The 22,185-nt window shown below is 41.1% G+C and overlaps 1 protein-coding gene across 3 annotated transcripts in view; it reads left to right on the top strand.

Moving 5' to 3' along the window:
• drd3 (dopamine receptor D3) overlaps window positions 1-22,185 on the top strand; it is an 82,390-nt gene that overhangs the window by 16,358 nt on the left and 43,847 nt on the right. Inside the window, exon 2 of one of the 3 annotated variants that reach the window (XM_043700640.1) lies at window positions 3,851-4,133. Coding sequence is in view for 1 of the 3 variants with exons in the window: in XM_043700639.1 (XP_043556574.1) it covers window positions 4,629-4,683 (55 nt within the window). In the remaining 2 variants the exon portion in view is untranslated. Of the gene's footprint in view, window positions 1-3,583; window positions 4,134-4,368; window positions 4,684-22,185 lie in introns of those variants that run through there. The other 2 variants (XM_043700642.1, XM_043700639.1) reach the window with 2 other exon arrangements.

Below are 22,185 nucleotides of genomic sequence, written 5' to 3'. Positions count from 1 at the left end.
TGTCCTTACATGACAAGGTTCATAACGGAAAGTCTGTGTTTATTGGCAATGCCATCATTAGGATTACTGCAGTCCATGAGTGCGAAGGGTGAGACAGTTTATTTTCATAGAATCCCGACAGTGTGGAAATAGGCCATTTGGCCCAACAAGTTCACATCGACACTCAAAGAGTAATCCACCCAGACCCATTCCACTACTACCTTACTTGCTCCTTAAAAATACACCTAACTATGGGCAATTTAGCACAGCTAATTCACCAAACCTGCACATCTTTAGATTGTGGGAGGAAACCAGAGCACCCGAAGGAAACCCATACAGACATAGGGAGAATGCGTGAACTCCACACAGACAGTCGCCCAAGGCTGGAATCAAATCCTGGTGCTGTGAGGCAGCAGTGCTAACCACTGAGCCACTGTGTCAACCCCGCAGTGTTAAGCCAGACTGAATGTGAACAAACTATGACTGTGTCTGTTGCACCAAAATGTGTTCTGAGCAGGAAATAAGTAACCAAGTCACAACAGTTTATTGCATTAAATGTAAAACTAGTTGTAAAATCCAGGAAAACACAGCAATAGTAATAACCAGAATGTAAATCACTTTGCAAAACAACCCTCTGTTAAGTAGCCTCTGAGTTACATTATACTGTGTCTGTATGAAGACCTAAATCTTACAACAAATTTAACTTGTAATTAATCCTGTCTAAACATCAAGGGTGCAACTGCAAATGTACCGGTGGATTAGAGTGGTCAGCTTTGTGTTGGGGACATTTACAACATTACGGAATGCTGAAAACAAAAAAATGCTATTGATCACAGCAGGTCAGGCAGCATCCATGGACTGAAAGCAAACTAACATTTTGGGTCAAGTTGGTTGTTCATCAGAGCTAATGTGAAGTGTGGAGCTGACAGCATTTATGCAGTTGTCTGGGGGTTGGGGTGCTGAGGGCGACAGGATGTTGATAGTGCAAATTAAGTGATCATATTGTGAGAATGGCAGAATAATGGTGTGTCTTTATGGAATACTGTACCTTTTCCTCCTGTTCATGGCTACTTACTGACCACTGATCATCCCACTGGCAACAAAATGTGTTTCTGCTTTGATTTGGAGATGCTGGTGTTGGACTGGGGTGTACAAAGTTACAAGTCACACAACACCAGGTTATAGTCCAACAGGTTTATTTGGAAACACTAGCTTTTGGAGAGCTGCCCCTACAACCACCTGAGGAAGGAGCTGCACTCTGAAAGCTAGTGCTTCCAAATAAACCTGTTGGACTGTAACCTGGTGTTGTGTGATTTTAAACTTATTTCTGCTTTAACCAACAGTTGGGCAAATTGCCAATTATCTCATATTCCCTTTGCCCATACTCCTGTCCCTGGCACTAAATCACTAATTCAGTATGCTGCCAGTGACAAACCATCCAGGTTCAGAATTTGGATGAGATATACCTGTCAGATCAAAGACCCAGGGTGAATTCCCACCTTCAAGAATAATAGGGCTAATTGGAGAAAAAAAGAAGAAACAATTCTCATCCATGTAGCACCTTTCATGGCCTCAGAATATCCTGAAGTGTTTTACAGTCAATTAAGTACTTACAGTAAAAATAGAGTCATTGTTGGAAAGTAGGAATCCCATAGAACCTAAATTCACAAAGTAAGACCCTACACAAACCACCATTGGCATTAGTTGAGAGATCATTGTTGGCCAGGACACGAGGAGGACTCTCCACCATGATGTTGTTACCTGGAAAGGCAGAGGGAGCAGTGGTGCAATATCTCATTCAAAAGCCTGCGCTACATAGAGTTTACCATTCCCTCAGAACTGAAGAGTCGGCCTACATTGTGCACTCACATCCTTGGAGTGGGACTTAAACTCACATCTTCAGACGCTTAGGCAAATAATTTTTTGTTATACGTCCATGGGGATACAAGCATTACTGAACTACCCTTGAGAGGATGATAGCAAGCTGTCTTCTTAAACCACAGCAATACATCTGGAACAGGTGTACCGAAAGTGCTATTGGGAAGGCAGTTCCAGGATTTTGACCCAATAACAATTGAAAAATTGAAGCTACACTTCCAAGTCTGGATGATGTGTTGCTTAGAGGGGAACTTGCAGATGGTGAGCAATTGCAGCCTTCACGTTTCGGGTGGATGATGGTGTAAGTTTGAAAGATGTTATGTTTTGGTTTCTTTTTCTGTGTTTTAAGATGGTGCCGGAGAGTGGCTACACAAGACAACACTTTTCACTTGTAACAAAATACAAGTGACAATAAATAAATCAAAATCAAATCAAATAAATCGGGTACTGTTGAAGGAGTATTGAGGAGTTGCTGCAGAATATCTGATAAATAATGTGCACTGCTGTCACTGTACATTGGGAGTGGAGGAGTGACAATAGTAGATGAAGTGCCAATCAAGTGCACTGTTTTGTCCTTGATTATGTCAAGCTTCTTGATTATTGTTGGAGCTATATTCATCCATCATATTCCCGACTTGTGCCTTCTTAGAACTACCTGTGAGCAGTCAGGAGGTGTATTATTTGAGCATCTGGCCTGGTTTTATAGCCACCGGCTGATGCAGTTCAGTTCTTAGTCTATCATAACCCCAGTCTGCTGATAAAGGGGGATTCAGTGATGGCAATACTGTTGAATGTTAAGGAACAAAGATTAGGCTCTCTCCTTAGCTACTGCTAAACCAAACTGAGGTTAGTTGGCAAGATATAATGGGGCAAAAAGAAAGTGAGCACTGCAGATGCTGGAGATCAGTGTCAAAAAGTGTGGCGCTGGAAAAGCACAACTAGCAGGCAGCATCTGAGGAGCAGGATAGTCAACGTTTCGGGTATAAACTCTTCATCCGGAACTCTGAAGATATAATGGGGATCAGGAGAAGCCAGTGTTATAATGTTAATGTCACTGGACCAGCATTCCAGAACCCCATGCTAATGAGGGACTCATGTGGTGCAGTGGTAATGAATCCAGCCCTCCCAGCTCCAAACTGGAGACAGGAGGGCTGGATTCAAGTCCCACTTACTCCAGAATATATCTCAGACCAGGTTAATTAAAATACCATTGGTGGGGATCAGCATTCCCAAAGTATGGAAGTACAGTGTTTGCAATGCCAGCCCAGAGCTGAATTTCAGGGAACTCTTTCCATGTCCTTTTACCCAGGCCACACCACAGGCCAGGTCACACCTGGGCTGTTTTCATTACAGACAACCCATTTTCACCCACTCATGGCCCCTATTATCAGCTTTTCTGTCTCCCAGTCTGACCATCTTCCAACCCTTTGTCCAACCACTGTTTTCTCTCTCTTTCTCTGAACTGCATCTCGAGACATTCTTTACCCCTCACCCCGCCCCACTCCCACTTTCGGCATCTGCACCCCACGGTCCTAGCTTCAATCAGTTCTGAAGAAGGGACACTGGACCCGAACCGTTAACTCTGCTTTCTCTCTCCACAGATGCTGCCAGACCTGCTCGAGTTTCTTCTGGTTTTGTTTCAAACCTGTTGCATTGCTCAGCTCCTTACTTTTTGATTAATTTTACTTGTTATAAGAAGTGGACTTCACTTTGAAGCTCCCAATAATGTGGAACCTCAGAGCACCGCAACAGGCCATTTGGCCCATCATTTCTGTGCTAGGCCAATCGTCTCATGGTTGCCCTGACCCCTCTGCCCTGCATTTCTCTTGTTTTCAAGTATTTATCTAATTCTCTTCAAAAGTTACTGCTGGATTATTTTGCGTCACCCCCATCTGACACGGTATCTGGATGATTAAAATGTGATTAATCCTCCGCACTTTTCCATGTATTCCTCCTTAGTGGTTTACAGCTGTTTTTCTCTCTCTCTCTCTAGATCTTGCCAGTGTGCTGCCATTCAGTAGAGCTGTCCCCAGCCAGCTTATTGATGGCTTCATCAGGTACCATCCTCCAGAGGGGTTACAGCCACACAGCCAGTGAGTGCCGAGCTATGTTCAACCAAAACGCAGCCGGCCAGCCAGCTGATGGGACAGGATAGAGGGAGAACTTGCCGCTGGAAGTGAAACGGGGCACTTTCTCACTGCTGTTCAAGCGTCAGGGCTAACGGTGCTCCGAGACACAACTTCCAACTGCTCGCTCGCTGGCGTGAACTGGAGAAGGTAAGGGGGCAGCAATTCTCAGGGGCTAAACCGGACCTTTTGTTTTGTAAACAGCCTGCGGTGTGACTCTTAAAGAAACCCGGTTGCGGAAAGAGGCGCCGAGGTGTTCACAATAACTGCTCAAACTGCATCTTATTTTTGTACTGACTTGTATTGTCAGCATTAACTTGGGGGGGGGGGGGGGAATGCTGAAACACGAGTCTTTTCCGTGATCAGTGACCAACAGGTTGTCCAACAAAAAGGGAGAGTTTTGCTGACCCAGTCTGGGAAGCGGATTAAAATGAGGCATGAGAGTTAAACTGCGCTGCTATTGAGCCCTCGGTCAGAGGCAATGTCCATTCAGACGGCAAATACCCCGTGAATATGGAATTTCTCAATTTAAGTCCCATTTCACCTCTACGTCAATGATTTATTGAAAGTAAATCCACAGTCTTTCGGGATCTCAGCCCTGACGACTAAAGTGCGAATCTACGAAATCTGATTTCACCGGATATCATGCCTTTGGTTCAGCCTGGGGCAGTTTATTTTTCCCTGGATTTTGGGGCAGCACGTAAGTAAAAAGACTTTGTATCGTGCGTTCAGTGAATGTGCTTTCAAAGAGTCGGTGAAATTCTGATTGAAATGCTGTAATATAGGGAATGGAGCCATATGGGCATATGGCTGTAATATAGGGAATGGAGCCATATGGGCATTATATCCACTGTGATATAATGCCCATATTTTTGGGAGGTGGTTTGAAGGGGAAATGTCCAGGACGCCAGAGGGAACTGACTTGCTCTTCCTTCAAATAGAGTGTCCTGATTCATTAAACACCACCTGAGAGAACAGAAAGGTTAGAGGTCTAGTCTGTTTTCTAAAGGAAGGGACTTCCAACAGTGCAGCATTCCAGTAGTACTGCACTGAAGTGGGATTTAGACTTAGATTAGATTAGATTCCCTACAGTGTGGAAACAGGCCCTTCGGCCCAACAAGTCCACACCAACCCTCCGAAGAGCAACCAACCCAGACCCATTTCCCTACATTCGCCCCTGACTAATGCACCTAACACTATGGGCAATTTAGCATGGCCAGTTCACCTAACCTGCACATCTTTGGACTGTGGGAGGAAGCCGGAGCACCCGGAGGAAACTCATGCAGACATGGAGAGAATGTACAAACTCCACACAGACAGTTGCTCGAGGCAGGAATTGAACCCAGTTCCCTGGCGCTGTGAGGCAGCAGTGCTAACCACTGAGACACCGTGTCGTTATTTGTGTACATTTAAGTTTTAACTGTTTTTCTGACAACGATGTTTAAAATGTGACTGTAAAGCAGGGTAAACCGTGAAATGGGGCACCACAGCATATAGTGTACCTCCTCAACCAGTTAAAGATTGGGAAATGAATGTGAAACTGAACATAGATAGCCATATAAATACTTTGGCTCTCAGAGCAGGTCACAGGCTAGGAAACCCACAGCAAGCACCTCCCATCTTCACTCCCCAAAACCTGTCCACAAGACACAAGTCAGGAGTGTGATGGAATACTGTCCACTTGCCTGGATGGGTGCAACACTCAAGAAACTAGATGCTATCCAGAACAAAACAACCAACTTGATTAGCACCACATCCACTCCCTCCACAACTAATGTTGAATAGCAGCAGTGTGTACTATCTACAAAATGCACTGTGAAAGTTCACCAAGGCTTCTGAGACAGCACCTTCCAAACACGCAACTACTTCTATATAGAAAGATAAGGGTGGCAGATACACAGGGAAACTGTGTTGTGCAAGGTCCTTTCCAAGCCACTTATGATATTGATTTGGAAAAAAATTGATTTTCTGTCTGTGTTGCTCTGTCAAAAACCTGGAACTCCCTCTCTAACAGCATTGTGGGTCTATCTACAGCACATGGACTGCAACAGTTCAAGAAAATAGCTCATCACCACCTTCTCAAGAGCAACTTTGGGGGGAAAGGGGCAATAATTGCTGGCACATCCAGGGACTCCCCCAGCCCTGTGAAGAAATAAAAATTCAGCAGGGGAAGAAATGAGAAAAGGTTGTCTTAAAGGATGTGAATTCAGTGTCAAATCAGACAAAGAAAGAAATAAAGAGAGGAAATTATTTGGATTAAGGTGGAGAAAGTAAGAAGGACGAAGGAAGACAAATTAAAAAAAAATTAAAATTTGACTTTCTTAATATCTCCAAGAACAATTCACAACTGAAGAAATGACACTGTATATTTAATACTATTTACGTCCTGAGCAAGATTTGGAATGGCTATCATTAACACTTATCACATTGTGAAAATGATAATTACTAATCTTAATTTTTTGTGACTTGAAGATGCTGGTGTTGGACTGGGGTAGACAAAGTTAAAAATCACACAACACCAGGTTATAGTCCAACAGGTTATTTTTTTCCTTTTATTTCTTTTTCTTTTTTTTCCCCCACACGACTGCAGTTAGGCGGTAGTGTGGGGGAGAAAAAAGAAGAAGAAAAAAGAAAAAGATAAAGAAAAAAATAACCTGTTGGTCATGCTTATTTTTCCCCAGCACCCATGATGTGTATGTGCAGGTGTGAGACTCAGTGAAAGACACAAGGTGTACAAACCTTTATTCAATTTCCACCACCAGGAAGAAAGAAAACACCTAAGTGGCCAGGGACAAGCAGTGCCCTTCATATCAAAGGGCAATGCTGTGTGATCAAACAGTGAAGGGGAGGGCAGGGATTAAATCAAAATAGAGTTGGAGGGGAAATAATATGCTCTCCAAGAGGTTATTTGGAAGAAAAAAGAAGAAAAAAAAGATAAAGAAAAAAACCTGTTGATTGTGGCCTGTGGGTCATGAAACTGAGGATCCAATTGCAGAGAGTGGGGCTTATTCCGAGATCACTCTCGAGGGGAGAATGTATAAGCGTGTGTGTGTGAGAGAGAGAGATGGAATATGTATCTGTGAGCGGGTGCATGTGTCAACACATACATTGCAACCACCTGATGAAGGAGCAGTGCTCTGAATGCTAGTGCTTCCAAATAAACCTGTTGGACTATAACCTGGTGTTGTGATTTTTAACTTTGTGCACCTCCAAATCATATCTTGAGAATATAATTTAAAAGAAGTTCTGGGGTTTAAATATCAAAGAACAAAATTCAGCATATCCCATTATAAAATATGAAAGATTTAAGACATTGGACTCCTTTGGCTATAAATTCTGTGATCATGATCTTATCCTCCACAACCACCTGATGAAGGAGCAGTGCTCCAAAAGCTAGAGCTTCCAAATACACCTGCTGGACTATGACCTGGTGATGTGATTTTTAATGTTTTGTGGTAAGCTTAGTGGGCGATTAATGTACAAATGCAACAAATTCATGAAAGCAAAAGGAGGTTAGTGCAAGGTGTCACTTTCCTGAATTTGGTAGGAGAATGGATTGGAATATAGGAAGTGTAACTCTTAGATTCACAAATGGACGGAGATGGAAAATAGCAAACTATAGACTAGTTATGCTAACATCTGTCATAAGTAAATGCTGGAATTGCTAAATTTGCTAATGTAGAAAGATAGGCAGGAAAGTAAGTTGTGAAGAGGACATAAGGAGGCAACAAAGAGATATAGATAAGTAAGTAAGCAAAGATTTGGCATATGGGGAATACGGTGAAAAAATATGAAATTGCTCATTTTTTGCAGGAAGAATAAAAACAAATCATACTTTCTAAATGATGAGGAATTGCAGACCTCCCAAATCCAGAAGGCTCCAGGTCCCAGCACTGAAAGGCAAAATGCTAATGTACAGGTACAGCAAGTAATTAGAAAGGCAAGGGAAGGTTGATGCTGATTTTAGGTGGAATAAAATATAAAAGTGTGGAATTTCTGCTGCAGTTGTACAGGGCATTGGTAAGATCACATCCTGGTTACTCGATATATTTTCATTGCCTGATTTGATAAAATAATTAATTGCATTACAAGTTGTGCACAGAAATATCACCTGACAGATTCCTGGGATACTGGTGTAATCATATGAGGGAAGGTTAGACAGATTGGACGTTTATTGATGGGAGTTTATAAGGATGAGAGTTGATCTTATTAAACCATATAAAATCCTGAGGGGAGTTGATAGGGTGTATTGAAATCATACTTGTCCTTCTGGGAGAGGCTAGAACTAGGGACCACAGTTTAAAAATAGGGAGTCTCCCATTTATGATGGATAAAAGGAGAAACATTTTCTTTCAGATGTTCATGAGCCTGTAGACTTCTCTTCCTCAGTGAGTGTTAAAGAGTGTGGGTGTGTGTATGTATGTGTCCACCAGACATCCCAGTACACTTTATAGCAAGAAATTCCATTTGAAGTGTCATCAATGTTGTCATGTGGGAAACATTACAGATAATGTGTGCCTAGTAAGTATCCACAACCAGCAATATGATGATGAACAGATCATTTGCCTTTCAGGGGTATTGATTGAGGGATTAATGTCATAACACCAGGGATAGCTTCACTTTTCTTTCTCATAATACTACCCTGAGGTTGTTTTCACCTACCTTAGACAGATAAGAAGGGAACTTTGTTGAACAGCTAATCTGAAGGACAACACCTCTGACTATGCAGCATTCCCCCACTACTACACTGGAGTGACAATCTCTGTGCTCAAGGTTTGGTGTGAGATCTGAAACCAGAATCTCTAACAGAGGCAAGAGTGCTATCTCCTGAGCCAAGCTTACTATGTATAGCTGGTAAAGAAGGCATATAGCATGCTTGCCTTTATTGGGAATTGAGTGTAAGAGTCAGGATGTCATGTTGCAGCTTTATAAGATTTTGGTTAGGCCACACTTAGAGTTTAGCATTCAGTTCTGGTCTCCACATTACAGAAACGATGTGGAGGCTTTGTAGAGGTGAGAGATTTACCAGGAGTATAGGGTACATCCTATAAGGAGAGGCTGGAAAAACCTCTGAGGTGGTGGAGCCTGATGGGAGACTTGATAGAAGTCTATAAAATTATGAGATGCAAGATAGGGTTGATAGTCAGAACCTTTTTCCCAGAGTTGAAATGTCTACTACTAGGGCACAAGCATATAAGGCAAGAGGGGGGAAGCTCGAAGGAGATGTGAGAGGCAAGTCTTTTTACACCGAGATTGATAGGACTTTGCAATGTGCTGTTGGGGATGATGCAGAATGCAGATAAGAGAGTTTAGGGGACTTTTAGATAAGCACATAAATATGAAAGAAATGGAGGAATATGGACCAAGAGCGGGCAGAAGGGATTAGTTTAATTAGGTATCATTTTCAGCACAACATCATGGATGGAAGGCTCCATTCCTCTGCTGTACAGTTCTGTATTCTATGTTTATTGCAACCCTGCAGTCATTTAATTCCTCTGTATTGGACACTAAGCTCTGAAATTCCTTCACTAGATAGTTCTGTGGCTCTGTCTCTCTCACTTTCCTTACGATACTTTTAAAACCTACCTCTTTAATTGTGTATTTAGTCATCTCCCCTAGGATCTATTTATTTAGCTCACTTATTCTTTTCTGATAAAGCACCTTGAAATGTTTGGCTCCTTTTGCAATGTTAAAATGTTGCTATAGAAATGCAAGTTATTGTTGTTCCTGAACAGCACAGTGGGCTGGGCCCCAGGTGATGATTCAGAATCAGAGGCAAGTAGAGGAAAATCTGGTTTAAGCAATGTATTTGGGATTTGGAATACATTGTGATAGGGCAGTGTTTGCAGATTCAATAAGGTAAAAACAATGACTGCAGATGCTGGAAACCAGATTCTGGATTAGTGGTGCTGGAAGAGCACAGCAATTCAGGCTGCTCGTCGGATGCTGCCTGAATTGCTGTGCTCTTCCAGCACCACTGATCCAGAATTTGCAGATTCAGTAGCCATGTTTGAAAGGGAATTACTTGAAAGAGGCTACAATCTGTAGGATATGGGAGGGAATGAGGAGTGGATCTTCAAAAGCATCAGCACTGATCTGACGAGCCTATGGTCCTCTTTGGTGCTGCCTTATTCAAAAATTCTGCTTTAAGTTCCTACAATAACTAGAAGAGCAAACAGCGCACAAAACTTTCTAACAAGAACAGAATTGGCTAAAATGGATTGTAACAGGTTTAAAGCTGTTTAAATAAGGTAGAGGAGTAACTGGCAGCAAATGAAAAACACTCACAGTAAAAATAATGCAGTTACATTTCAATGAATGATCCTTTTAAGATCCTAACTCAGGCCCATCTTCATTTTCTCTATTTCTCTAAGAACAGATTGTATTTAGTCTCTCTTCAAAATTTATGCCCTGTTTCTGCTGTAAATTGCAGTCTGGAATGGTCCAAATTGCCTGCACAATCTGGTTTGCAAATGATAGTAAGCATGCTGCCAAATTTTAGAAAGCAAAATGAATATTCTTCCAGACCTTTCTGTGAAGTGGTCTACCTCCACATTATGTAGGAGCAGGATTCATTGAAATTCCTTGTCCCTTTTTCTGCATTGCATTATGACCCTTTGTTTTTACATTTCAGGTATTTTCATATTATTTTTATATTAAGATAAACCTCATTTTTTCTCCCTCCAAAAATCATTGAATATCTATGTTTAAACAACAATTGATCAGGCACTGAAGCTGCTCTGTTTTATTTTAGAGTATTGCAATGTTACAGTTGTGATATATTTACAAATTCATTGTATTTAGCTCAAGTTTCTGTTGGTAAACCTACTCTATTTAGGACCATAGTTTACAGCCAAAGAGTCCATTGTACTGTGTGTTTGTAAGCTAGTCCAAAACTAATTCATTGCATTGTTTTTTTTTCTATGGCCCTGTTATGTTTTAAAATAGTTCTCCAATTTTCCTGTGTAAAATACATTAGTCTTTGTTTCCATCACTAACTGTGGAAAAGGATCTATGTTTCAATACTTTCTATGCAGATTTCTCCTAACTTAAAGTTATGAGAGCGAAGGGAGTTGTTATTAACACTGCATTGCTGCCTTGGAAAACAGTCCATTTAAATTCATAACCTTTCATAGTTTCATAATTATCTTAAACTCCTCTTGCCCTTCTCTGAACCAAAGAAAATGATCCTAGTTAACTCAAGAGTCTCCTCAAAAGAATATTCCAATTCTTGGCACCGTCCTGGTGAAAATACATTGTATACTTTCTGCAGCTTTAATATCCTCCTTTTATAATAGTGCTCAAAAGTTCACACAGCGCTCTAATTGGCCTAACCAGTGTTTATTCGAAATGTTACCACTGCTTTAGTTTTCTACTGTATGTCACTGTTCAATTAACCCCAAGTTTAGCTGGATTTTAAGTGTATTTATCGACTTGTACTCACATTTCCAGGCTATCAATTTTACGATAATGGTAAATATGGATTGTCAAATTTTATTTTCCCACTTCAGATTGCTACATTTGACATCAAAATATATTTTCTTTTAAAAACCAAATACTGACTCAAACTGGCTACTGTAGTCACTTGACCATAGATTGAGGCAAATCCAGGGGTCTTATGAGGAATAAATAAAGGCAACTGAAAGAAATAATGACAGTATATAAAGACTTGAGACAAGGCAATTCAATCAGACTCAAGAAATGTGTAAATCCTGTTTAATTTCCACTGGTATGAAAACTTCATATATTGTGGTCCTTCATATATACTGTGGTCTGCAAAGTTTTGGAAAGAATTCTGAGGGATAGGATTTATGAGTATTTGGCAAAGCACAGTGTGATTAAAGGCAGTCAGTATGGCTTTGTGAGGGGCAGGTCATGCCTCACAAACCTTATTGAGTTCTTTGAAGAGGTGTCAAGACAGGTCGACAAAAGTCGAGCAGTGGATGTGGTATATATGGATTTCAGCAAGGCATTTGATAAGGGTCCCCAAGGTAGGCTCATTCATAAAGTCAGGAGGTATGGGATACAGGGAGATGTGGCTATCTGGATTCAGAATTGGTTGGCTGACAGAAGGCAGAGAGTGGTTGTAGATGGAAAGTATTCTGCCTGGAGGTCAGTGGTGAGTGGTGTCCCGCAGGGCTCTGTTCTTGGGCCTCCGCTCTTTGTAGTTTTTATAAATGACTTGATGAGGAGGTTGAGGGGTGGGTTAGTAAATTTTGCAGATGACACAAAGGTTGGAGGTGTCTTCGACAGTATAGAGGGCTACTGCAGGCTGCAGCACGACATAGACAGGATGCAGAGCTGGGCTAAGAAATGGTAGATGGAGTTCAACCTGGATAAATGCCAAGTGGTGCATTTTGGAAGGTCGAACTCGAATGCTGAATATAGGATTAAAGACAGGATTCTTGGCAGTGTGGAGGAACAGAGGGATCTGGGTGTGCAAGTGCATAGATCCCTCAAAGTTGCCACCCAAGTGGATAGGGTTGTTAAGAAAGCATATGGTGTTTTGGCTTTCATTAACAGGGGGATCGAGTTTAAGAGCCGTGAGGTTTTGCTGCAGCTCTACAAGTCCCTGGTGAGACCACACTTGGAATACTGTGTCCAGCTCTGGTCGCTCTACTATAGGAAAGATACAGAGGCTTTGGACAGGGTGGAAAGAAGGTTTACCAGGATGCTGCCTAGACTGGAGGGCTTGCCTTATGAAGAAAGGTTGAATAAGCACTGACTTTTCTCTCTGGAGAGAAGGAGGAAGAGAGGAGACCTGATTGAGTATACAAGATAATAATGAGTGGAATAGATTGAGTCATTAGCCAGAGACTTTTCCCAGGGCAGGATTGACTGGTACAAGGAATCACAGTTTGAAGATATTAGGAGGAAGGTATAAAGGAGACATCAGAGTTCTTTTCACAGAGAGTTATGAATGCATGGAATGCGTTGCCAGCGGACGTGGTCATTGGGGACATTTAAGTGACTGCTGGACATGCACATGCACATGGATGGCAGTGAGTTGAGGAGTGTGTATGTTAAGTTATTATATTTTACATTAGAATTAAACCTCGGCACAACATCACGGGCCAAAGGGCCTGTTCTGTGCTGTACTTTTCTATGTTCTATGTCTATGTTCTATCTAACTCAGTTAGGCAGCTTGGAAGAACATTGAAACTAAACCAGGGAATGCACATGAATGCACAAGACAGCTAACGATCTGCATCCATGAACACCGACTAGCCACGAAACGACACGACCAGCTATCTTTAGTAACCACACATGCAGATGACAAGCAACATGAATTCGACTGGGACAACACTACTATTATAGGACAAGCCTAACAGAGAACAGCCAGGAAATTCCTAGAGGCATGGCACTCATCCACCAATTCAATCAATAAGCACATCGATCTGGACCCAATATACCGACAACTGCAACGGACAGCTGGAACTGACAACCGGAAGCGGCAGATTCAAACCACTACAAATGCCGGAGGAAAGATCACAGAAGCGCTTCACAGGAGGCTCCCAAGCACTGAGGATGTCACCTAGACAGGGGACGAAACATCTGCAACATAAATTCCCAGCTCAGCGAACAGAACCACAACATGGAGTTTAGCGGTGAGCTAAATCTGCCAGTTACTTGGTTTGGTTTCATTGCCAAATCTTCCTGATGTCCAGCTTGTTTGGCAAATTTGACAACCTGGGAGTTTAAATGAGGTGAGTTGCAGTGTTAACAGGGTGCTTTTTAAGTAATAATGGCCATCGCTTAGCAACTCACCGCTGCCAAGAGAGTCTCACCAGGTCGCTTGTGAAAGTATAAAAATGTCTTAAGCAGCTCCTGTTACCAAAATGGGCCTCACTGTACTTGTCAAGATAAGAGTGGTGCCGGAAAAGCACAGCATGTCAGGCAGCATCTTAGGAGCAGGAAAATCGATGTTTCGGGCAGGAGCCCTTCATCAGGAATCCTAATGAAGGGGTCCTGCCTGAAATGTCAATATTCTTGCTGCTCGAATGCTGCCTGCCCTGCTGTGCTTTTCCAGCACCACTCCAATCTTGACTCTAATCTCCAGCACCTACAGTCCTCACTTTTGCCTCACTGCACTTGTCGTCCAGTTCAGCCACACATTTGATCATAGCCCACATCACTTAGATGCTGATACAATTCCAATCCTGGCTTTCAGCTCAGGCAGTTTAAAGTTGTAGCTGGTATCATCATCTTCTCTGGAGATGTTGCAGTGAAACTGAAGTCTTCAAATGTTTCCTCTTTACCGGCAGGAATGGAGATGTAGTTAGAAAAGCTACAGTCTTAGTTGGAAAGAGCGAGAGAAGGAGAGAGAGCAGCAACCTTTCTTCACAGCTTTCCTTCTTCTGCTCAATTGTTTGGGACTCAGACACACGCAGAGACGCGCACACACACTGACACACACATACTCTCTTGGTTTATCACAGGACCCCTCTCCAATTACCAGCTGAAGTTCAAAATCAACTTGGTCAGCTGTCTTAAGACAATCAAGGTCTTTTACCCATGCAGTATGTGTAGAACCTTTTAATGAATCATTCTTCCATGTTTGAATACTAATATCATCACAGATCTTTGGACAAGCAATTGAAAAGCTGTTTATGCACCTCCCAGGAAGCAATTTAGATTCAAAACATGAAGTGTTTCTTTTTATAGAGATACCACCAAACCTGCTGAACTTTTCCAGCACTTTTGTTCTCATTTCAGATTTCTATCATCCTCAATGTTTTGTTTTCATTTGTCTGTAAAGGCTTTTGCAGACGGAGTGTCTGTGGAATGCTTCATGATGTAAACATCTTGATGACATGGCAGTATGCTGATTTTAACTTTAAAAACTATCTTTTTTAAAAAGGCCAAACAATTATTGTGGTGTGCGAGCCAAAGACTAATATTTGACATGAGCATGTCTTCCTGACACCATAAAGCTGAGTTTTTCCGAATGTCTTGAATACATATTATCAAACAACTTCTGAAAACAAAAGTATAAAATCATTTTTATCCTGAAGCTGGAATAGTCTTGAAACTCATAGCTGCCCTGTGTTCAGTACATGCTATGGAAACTCACTCATTTAAGATAAGCTGCACTTGTTTTCTTCATGCACATAACTTAATAAAAGATACAAAGTTAGCCCAAAAAGATAAGAAAATGTTGGCTATGTTAAGAAGGCTTTATAATTAATAATTTTGTGAACATGAGTTTGAAGATCTGTGGATGCCTGGATTTCTTTATAAAGAGGTTATCAAAAGAATGTTGGAACATTTTTGTTTCAACAAGGTCTCTCTAGATGGTCACATGTCTTGTGATAAATGCCTGCTTATTGGAGACTACCTTTCTGAGTTTGTGACTGTCGTGCTCTTTGGATATTGCTTGGAGTATTTGTTCATCAGCCTGTGGAAGGAAAGAAGCTTCCCAGTTTAGTTCTCCTGTTTCTGGAAAGTTCCTTGTTGTGGGTCTAGTGTGGCACCTGTGGTCCTGGTCCAGATGCTGTCATATATAAATCCTTTTAAAGAATCCATTGATACTGCCTGAATGACTGCAGCTGTAAAGATCCCCAGTGACTACAGTTCGTGTTCAGTGACAACCATCAATGTCATAGAATCATAGAGATGTACAACATGGAAACAGTCCAACCCGTCCATGCCGACCAGATATCCCAACCCAATTTACTCCCACCTGCCAGCACCCAGCCCATATCCCTCCAAACCCTTCCTATTCATATACCCATCCAAATGCCTTTTAAATGTTGCAATTGTATCAGCTTCCACCACTTCCTCTGGCAGCTCATTCCATGCATATACCACCCTCTATGTGAAAAAGTTGCCCCATAGGTCTCTTTTATATCTTTCCCCTCTCACTCTAAACCTATGCTCTCTTGTTCTAGACTTCCCGACCCCAGGGAAAAGACTTTGTCTATTTATCCTATCTATGCCCCTCATAATTGTGTAAACCTCTACAAAGTCATCTCCTGTACAGCCCAACATGACGTCCCAACTCCTGTACTCAATTCTCTGACCAATAAAGGAAAGCACCTTCTTCACTATCCTATCTACCTTCGACTCCACATTCAAGGAGCTATGAACCTGCACTCCAAGGTCTCTTTGTTCAGCAATACTCCCTAGGACCTTATCATTAAGCATATAAGTCCTGCTAAGATTTGCTTTCACAAAATGCAGCATCTCACGTTTATCTAAATTAAACTACATCTGCCACTTTTCAGCCCATTGGCCCATCTGATCAAGATCTTGTTGTAATCTGAGGTAACCTTCTTTGTTGTCCACTACACCTCCAATTTTGGTGTCATCTGCAAACTTACTAACTATACCACTTATGCCCACATCCAAATCATTTATGAAATGAAAAGTAGTGGACCCAGCACCGATCCTTGTGGCACTCCACTGGTCACAGGCCTCCAGTCTGAAAAACAACCCTCCACCACCAGCCTCTGTTTTCTGCCTTCAATTCAGTTCTGTATCCAAATGGCAAGTTCTCCCTGTATTCCATGTGATCTAACCTTGCTAATCAGTCTCCCATGGGGAACCTTGTTGAATGTCCTTATTGAAGTCCATATAGATCACATCTACCACTTTGCCCTCATCAATCCTCTTTGTTACTTCTTCAAAAAACTCAATCAAGTTTTTGAGACATGGTTTCCCATGCACAAATCCATGTTGACTATCCCTAATCAGTCCTTCCCTTTCCAAATACATGTACATCCTGTCCCTCCGGATTCCTTCCAACAACCTTCCCACTAATGATGTCAGGCTCACTGGTCTATAGTTCCCTGGCTTGTCCTTACCACCTTTCTTAAACAGTGGTACCACGTTCGCCAACCTTTTATTTTTAACGAAGTCATATTAGAAATCTAGTTTGTTTTGAAAGAGCTTACTTTCTCATCAAAATAAAATTTACTGTATTTTCCTCATGGTAAATGCTCTAACAACAGATTTGTTCAGTTGTCTGTTTATACAAAAACTGATGATACTCAAGAGTGCCCATTTTCCTACTGTCCAAACTTGTTATCCAGTTGGTTTTCAATTAGTTCTCTACATATCTGCCATTAAGGTATTAGCATCTCTTATGGGTGGATACTATTGTTGCTATGGTGTGAATTTGCCTCTAAATGTGTATTTTACCCAATCTGGCAATGTCTGTTCTCTGCTGCAATGTAAGAAACTGTGTAGGGATATTTTGAATTAAAGAATCCAACAGACATTTATTACAACAAAATATTGAGGATAAACATTACATTCCTCAGGCACTGCCCTAATTGGCAATCCAGTCAAATTAATCAAAGCAAGTTTCTGCTATTTGTTTTGATTTGGCACCTTTATTGAGATATTTAAAATTTAGTTGGTTTTTATAGGTCCAAAGACTCTATTGCATTGTTTAAAAGTTTTAAAAATTATGAATATTTAATTTGCTGTCAAACTGCTCAGTGGTGGATCAACGGAATTTGTGTGTAGTCCTGTACAATTTTCTCAAAAGCCATTTCCAGTCACTAGAAATTAGATTACTCACAGGTAGTGGCTCAGATATTCATTGAAAACACTCATTTTTGTGATGAATCCACTTCATCACATTGTACCAGCTTGTGACTCTCAAATGTATCAAGATGGACTGCAGCAGTTAAGCCAGCTCCCCATCACTACCTCAAGGGAAAGTAGGGGTGAGCAACAAATGCTGATCTAGCCAGTGATGCTCCTAGCCAAGAAAGCATTGAAAAAAGTGTTTTTCTTAATTCAAATGGAGAAAAAGTACATTTCAAAACTTTGCTGATTATGCTGATCGATTGAAGCTCTTACATCTATGATCTTGCCAATAAATTAATGTGTGGGAACTCGAAACATGAAATCACTTCAGTCAGAGTGTGAGCATTTGATGCCTGGATCACCAATTGAGTCTAAAACAAAGCCCGCAGCCCACAGTGTTTTTGGAGAAACATTGCAAATATACAGCCTGCTCTATCCACCAAAATATGTGAGATGATTGTGTACCATGCAGTACTTGAGAACTACAGAGCAGAGAACTACACCAAGTCTAGTAGTAAGATATTATTATGAAAGTTTGAAGATTTTCCCAATTATGCCAAAAGGTAGGAATAAGACCATAAGAAATAGGAAGAGGAGTAGCCCCTCTTGCCTACTCCACCATTCAACAGGATCTACTTCAGGCACAAACTTCTCTTTTCATGCCATTACACACATCAACTCCATATATTTCTCTATCTCCTCTGTAAATACTTTCTAACCTCTACAAATCTCTGGGTAAAGAATTACAGACGTTCACCATCTTCTGGGAGAAGTCTTAAATAAGTACACCTTTATTCTGTTAACTGTTTCATAGTTCGAGATTTCCCAATGAATGGAAACATCTTCTCACCACATACTTGGTCAAACCCCTTCGAATTTTTTATGTTTCAACAGGACCACGCCTCATTAAGGTCTAATTTAGCCATTCTTGATAAGTCAACCCCTTCATCCCAGCAATCTGCTAGGTGAATCTCTTTTGAACTGCCTCTAATGCAAGTATATCCCTTTATAAGATCATTTTTTTTAAATATGGGGATCAAAACTGTACATGGTACTCCACGGCAGCCTCAACAACATCCTGTAACCTGTTGTAACAAGACTTCCTTGCTTTGAAATGTCAACCCCATAGCAATTAAGGCCAAACATTGATAGGAAATGCTTTAGATCAGATCCATTTTCAATGACTTTGAAAAGCAGACAAACTTGGAACTTCTGCTTGGGGAAGGTTGAATTAGAATATTAGACATGGCAAGTATTAGTCCAAAACATGCAATAAGATAGTGGTATTACAGTAAGCGTAGGTTCATTGATTGGAACTTTGTTCATCGTAGAAGTTGAGATTATTTATATAAAAGCTGTAAATGCATTCCATTAACTATATTTAGAATTTCTTGAAACCTGCGCATTTAAAGCAGATTCAATCCCACATTGAGGTCCCGATCGCCCAGACTTGAAGTTACTTGTGTAATTGATGCACAGCTAACAAATTGTTATCCTTTGCCAGTTCTACTGGTGCACCAATGACTGATTGTTCATTTTAGAATGAAAAATCAATCGGATTATCTTACATGCAACTGAGAAAATTGGGCCTGCAACCTTGCTGTAGGATATCTCTTCAATGTCCTTTGTCTGCCCGGCCTCTTGTCATAACAGCTCTTCAGCTATTGTTCAGCATTTTGTGACACTTTGATTTTAAACTGCAAATTATAGATTTCTGCCAAGACAGAATGTAACCAACTGTTTGGAGGTGACAATTACCTACAGCATTAACTTCGCCCCAGTTCTGATTCTTCACTAATGTATTTGGAAGGAAATGCAAGTGAAATGGAAATTAAGATGGATTTGCAAACCTAAACAGCATAAATGCAAGTTACATTAATATTGAAAATAAACTCATGGCAAATTTCAGCAATTTTCTATTGTTTTCTTTTTTACATTTAGCATAACAACCTTGCTATATTTCTCAAAGGACTATCAAAGTATTTGCATATTATTGTGATGTATTTTGATGAATCGTTAACAAGGTGCTTGCCATAGCAACACAGCAAGATGCAGAAATGTGTGTGCTTTCCAGAAGAAATAAAATCAGCACTAAAGTTATTTTAAAACAAGGGATTTAGTAACTACAGTATTGTGAACAGCTATTTCAGATATCTACTCTCCATGAGAAAACTTGATCACAAATTATATATCCATGAAACTTTTTAAATATTTTATTTAGTACACATAATTCTAAGAGGAGATTATGTTAAAAAGCTTATTTCTTTTCTTGTATGTTACATTGTGATACAAAAATATATAAGGATCAGCTGTGCAAGTTCCTATCATTAGTAATGCGAAACTGGGATTCTCACATTGTTCAATTTTGCCAATGTGCGAATTTTGGGTGCAGCTTGAAAAGGGGCCTCTAACCGAGAAAATGTGGACATAAATTGAAAGAACAGTACCTTCAAATTTGTGAGATTCTCAAGTTTTCAGATTAAGTTCCTCCTTCAACATCACTTGTAAAAGAACAGTGTACATGTGTGCTGAGCATTTAAGACCTACTTAATTCTGCTTCTTAAAAGCTGTTTTCCTTCTTCAAGCTACACCTACAAATAATAGGGCTGTATTTCCTCAACATTTTCACCAGGTGTCCATCTTTAATATGGCAGAAGTTATTTGATTTGGAATGGCTCAATGTGAGAAAGCTGGGTTCTGATTTAAATTGGGATTTACTGCTCAGCCCCATTCCTTTGGAAGGCCAATGCTGAGGAGGGTGCAGGACTTCACTGGTTCTTCCTGTTTTACTGACTGACAAATGTCTGGCTACGAACAACATTGAAATCCAGATACTCTCTGATTATTGCATCAGTGACTTGGGTAGACACACAGTATGGATAGAGTGACGAACTTCTCTGAATCGACCTTCTGTTAATGCCTGCAGGCATGTCTCAAGTGGCAGACTCACATTGTAAAAAGCTTTAGTTAGGTCTATAAATAGTCTACATACGTCCTGATATGGTGCATGAGTCTATAGTACAATGCCAGTTATGGTTGACTCCAAGTGCCTATCTGGAATAAGCATGGCATTAAGCTGAAGACTAGAAGCAAGCTCCAACAGACTATTGTCCTTACCCCGCTCTATATTGCACAGAATCCTGAGTTGGTGCTACTGCTGCCTCATGAGAATTCTGCAGTGGTCAGCCAAGACACCTATGGTCTGTAATAACAATTCACTAGCAGTTGAAAATCACAAACAACAATCAACAGCATTGAGAGCACCCTCTATAAAATTCAACTTCAGTCAGCAGATTATGCCTCCCCACTTGAATAAGTACAGGATCACTGCACATATTTGATATGTGGAATTGACTTGGAGGTGGTCAGCACAAATGATGTATGGTTACTATAATAAAAGCACATTACCAACCTCTGCATTGCTGAGCACTTGCAAAAGCACAGGAGCTGACCAGCCATTGGAGACTGTAGTAAGATTAATTTGATGTAAAATCAATCAGCTAGATTTGCTGCCACCATCTTGTTTTAGGGAGATCTGTTTGGTCTGGTGTGGTAGAAGAAAACCACCAAGTAGTCTGACAAGAAGAGCCTCTCGTCTTAAATAATATGTAGTTTATTGCATAATAACAACTAGATACAAGTTATATTGGTGTGATAGACATTACAGACATAACGAGGAGACCTCAATGTTACTCCTTCAAGATTCAAAGATGTCCTGTCAGAATCCTTTTGAAACATCATCATTGTAGGCATTGCAACAGAGACTAACATTGAAACTTGGTTCAACAAGATTCAGTGCCAAAAGTACAACATCCAACATGCCCAGAGGAAGGCATTACTCCTGGAGCTATCCCAAACACCCACAAAGACATAATGAACTGTCTGTTCTGTGGACATTCAGGCCAATACCATTTTCAGTCTTCAGGCATCAGAGAACCCACAGAAGGCATTCATCTCTCGAATTCAAAAAGAGGAGTCTACCACAATGACAGTCGCTGAGGTGATGGACCCCTGACCAATCCTCAATATGGATCGACATGTCAAGGCATATCCTACGAAGAATCCATCTTCCGCAACTACACTGGCCCCACCCCCCACCTTTTCCTCCGCTACATCGATGACTGTATTGGCACTGCCTCGTGCAATTCAAAAAGAGGAGTCTACCACAATGACAGTCGCTGAGATGATGGACCCCTGACCAATCCTCAATATGGATCGACATGTCAAGGCATTCATGGAAATAATCTTCAGAGTTTCTTATTAAGGACAACTGCTGAGAAATGTAATTGAAAGTTCATTTTGTTAAGTCATGTCTCTTAATATTGAAATGATAACACTCCCATTACACTAGACACATTTGGTTAAGGTTTGTGTCAGATTGGTCAGGAGAAAGTGAGGTCTGCAGATGCTGGAGATCAGAGCTGGAAATGTGTTGCTGGAAAAGCGCAGCAGGTCAGGCAGCATCCAGGGAACAGGAGAATCGACGTTTCGGGCATAAGCCCTTCTTCAGGAATGAGGAACGTTTGTCCAGCAGGCTAAGATAAAAGGTAGGGAGGAAGGACTTGGGGGAGGGGCGTCGGAAATGTGATAGGTGGAAAGAGGTCAAGGTGAGGGTGAAAGGTCAGACTGGGGTGGGGGCGGAGAGGGCGGGAAGAAGATTGCA

Source organism: Chiloscyllium plagiosum, chromosome 12, assembly GCF_004010195.1.
Source record: "Chiloscyllium plagiosum isolate BGI_BamShark_2017 chromosome 12, ASM401019v2, whole genome shotgun sequence".
Classification (NCBI taxonomy): Eukaryota; Metazoa; Chordata; class Chondrichthyes; order Orectolobiformes; family Hemiscylliidae; genus Chiloscyllium; species Chiloscyllium plagiosum.
Note: the sequence above shows the minus strand (reverse complement) of the source record. Positions and strands in the feature narration are given on the sequence as shown.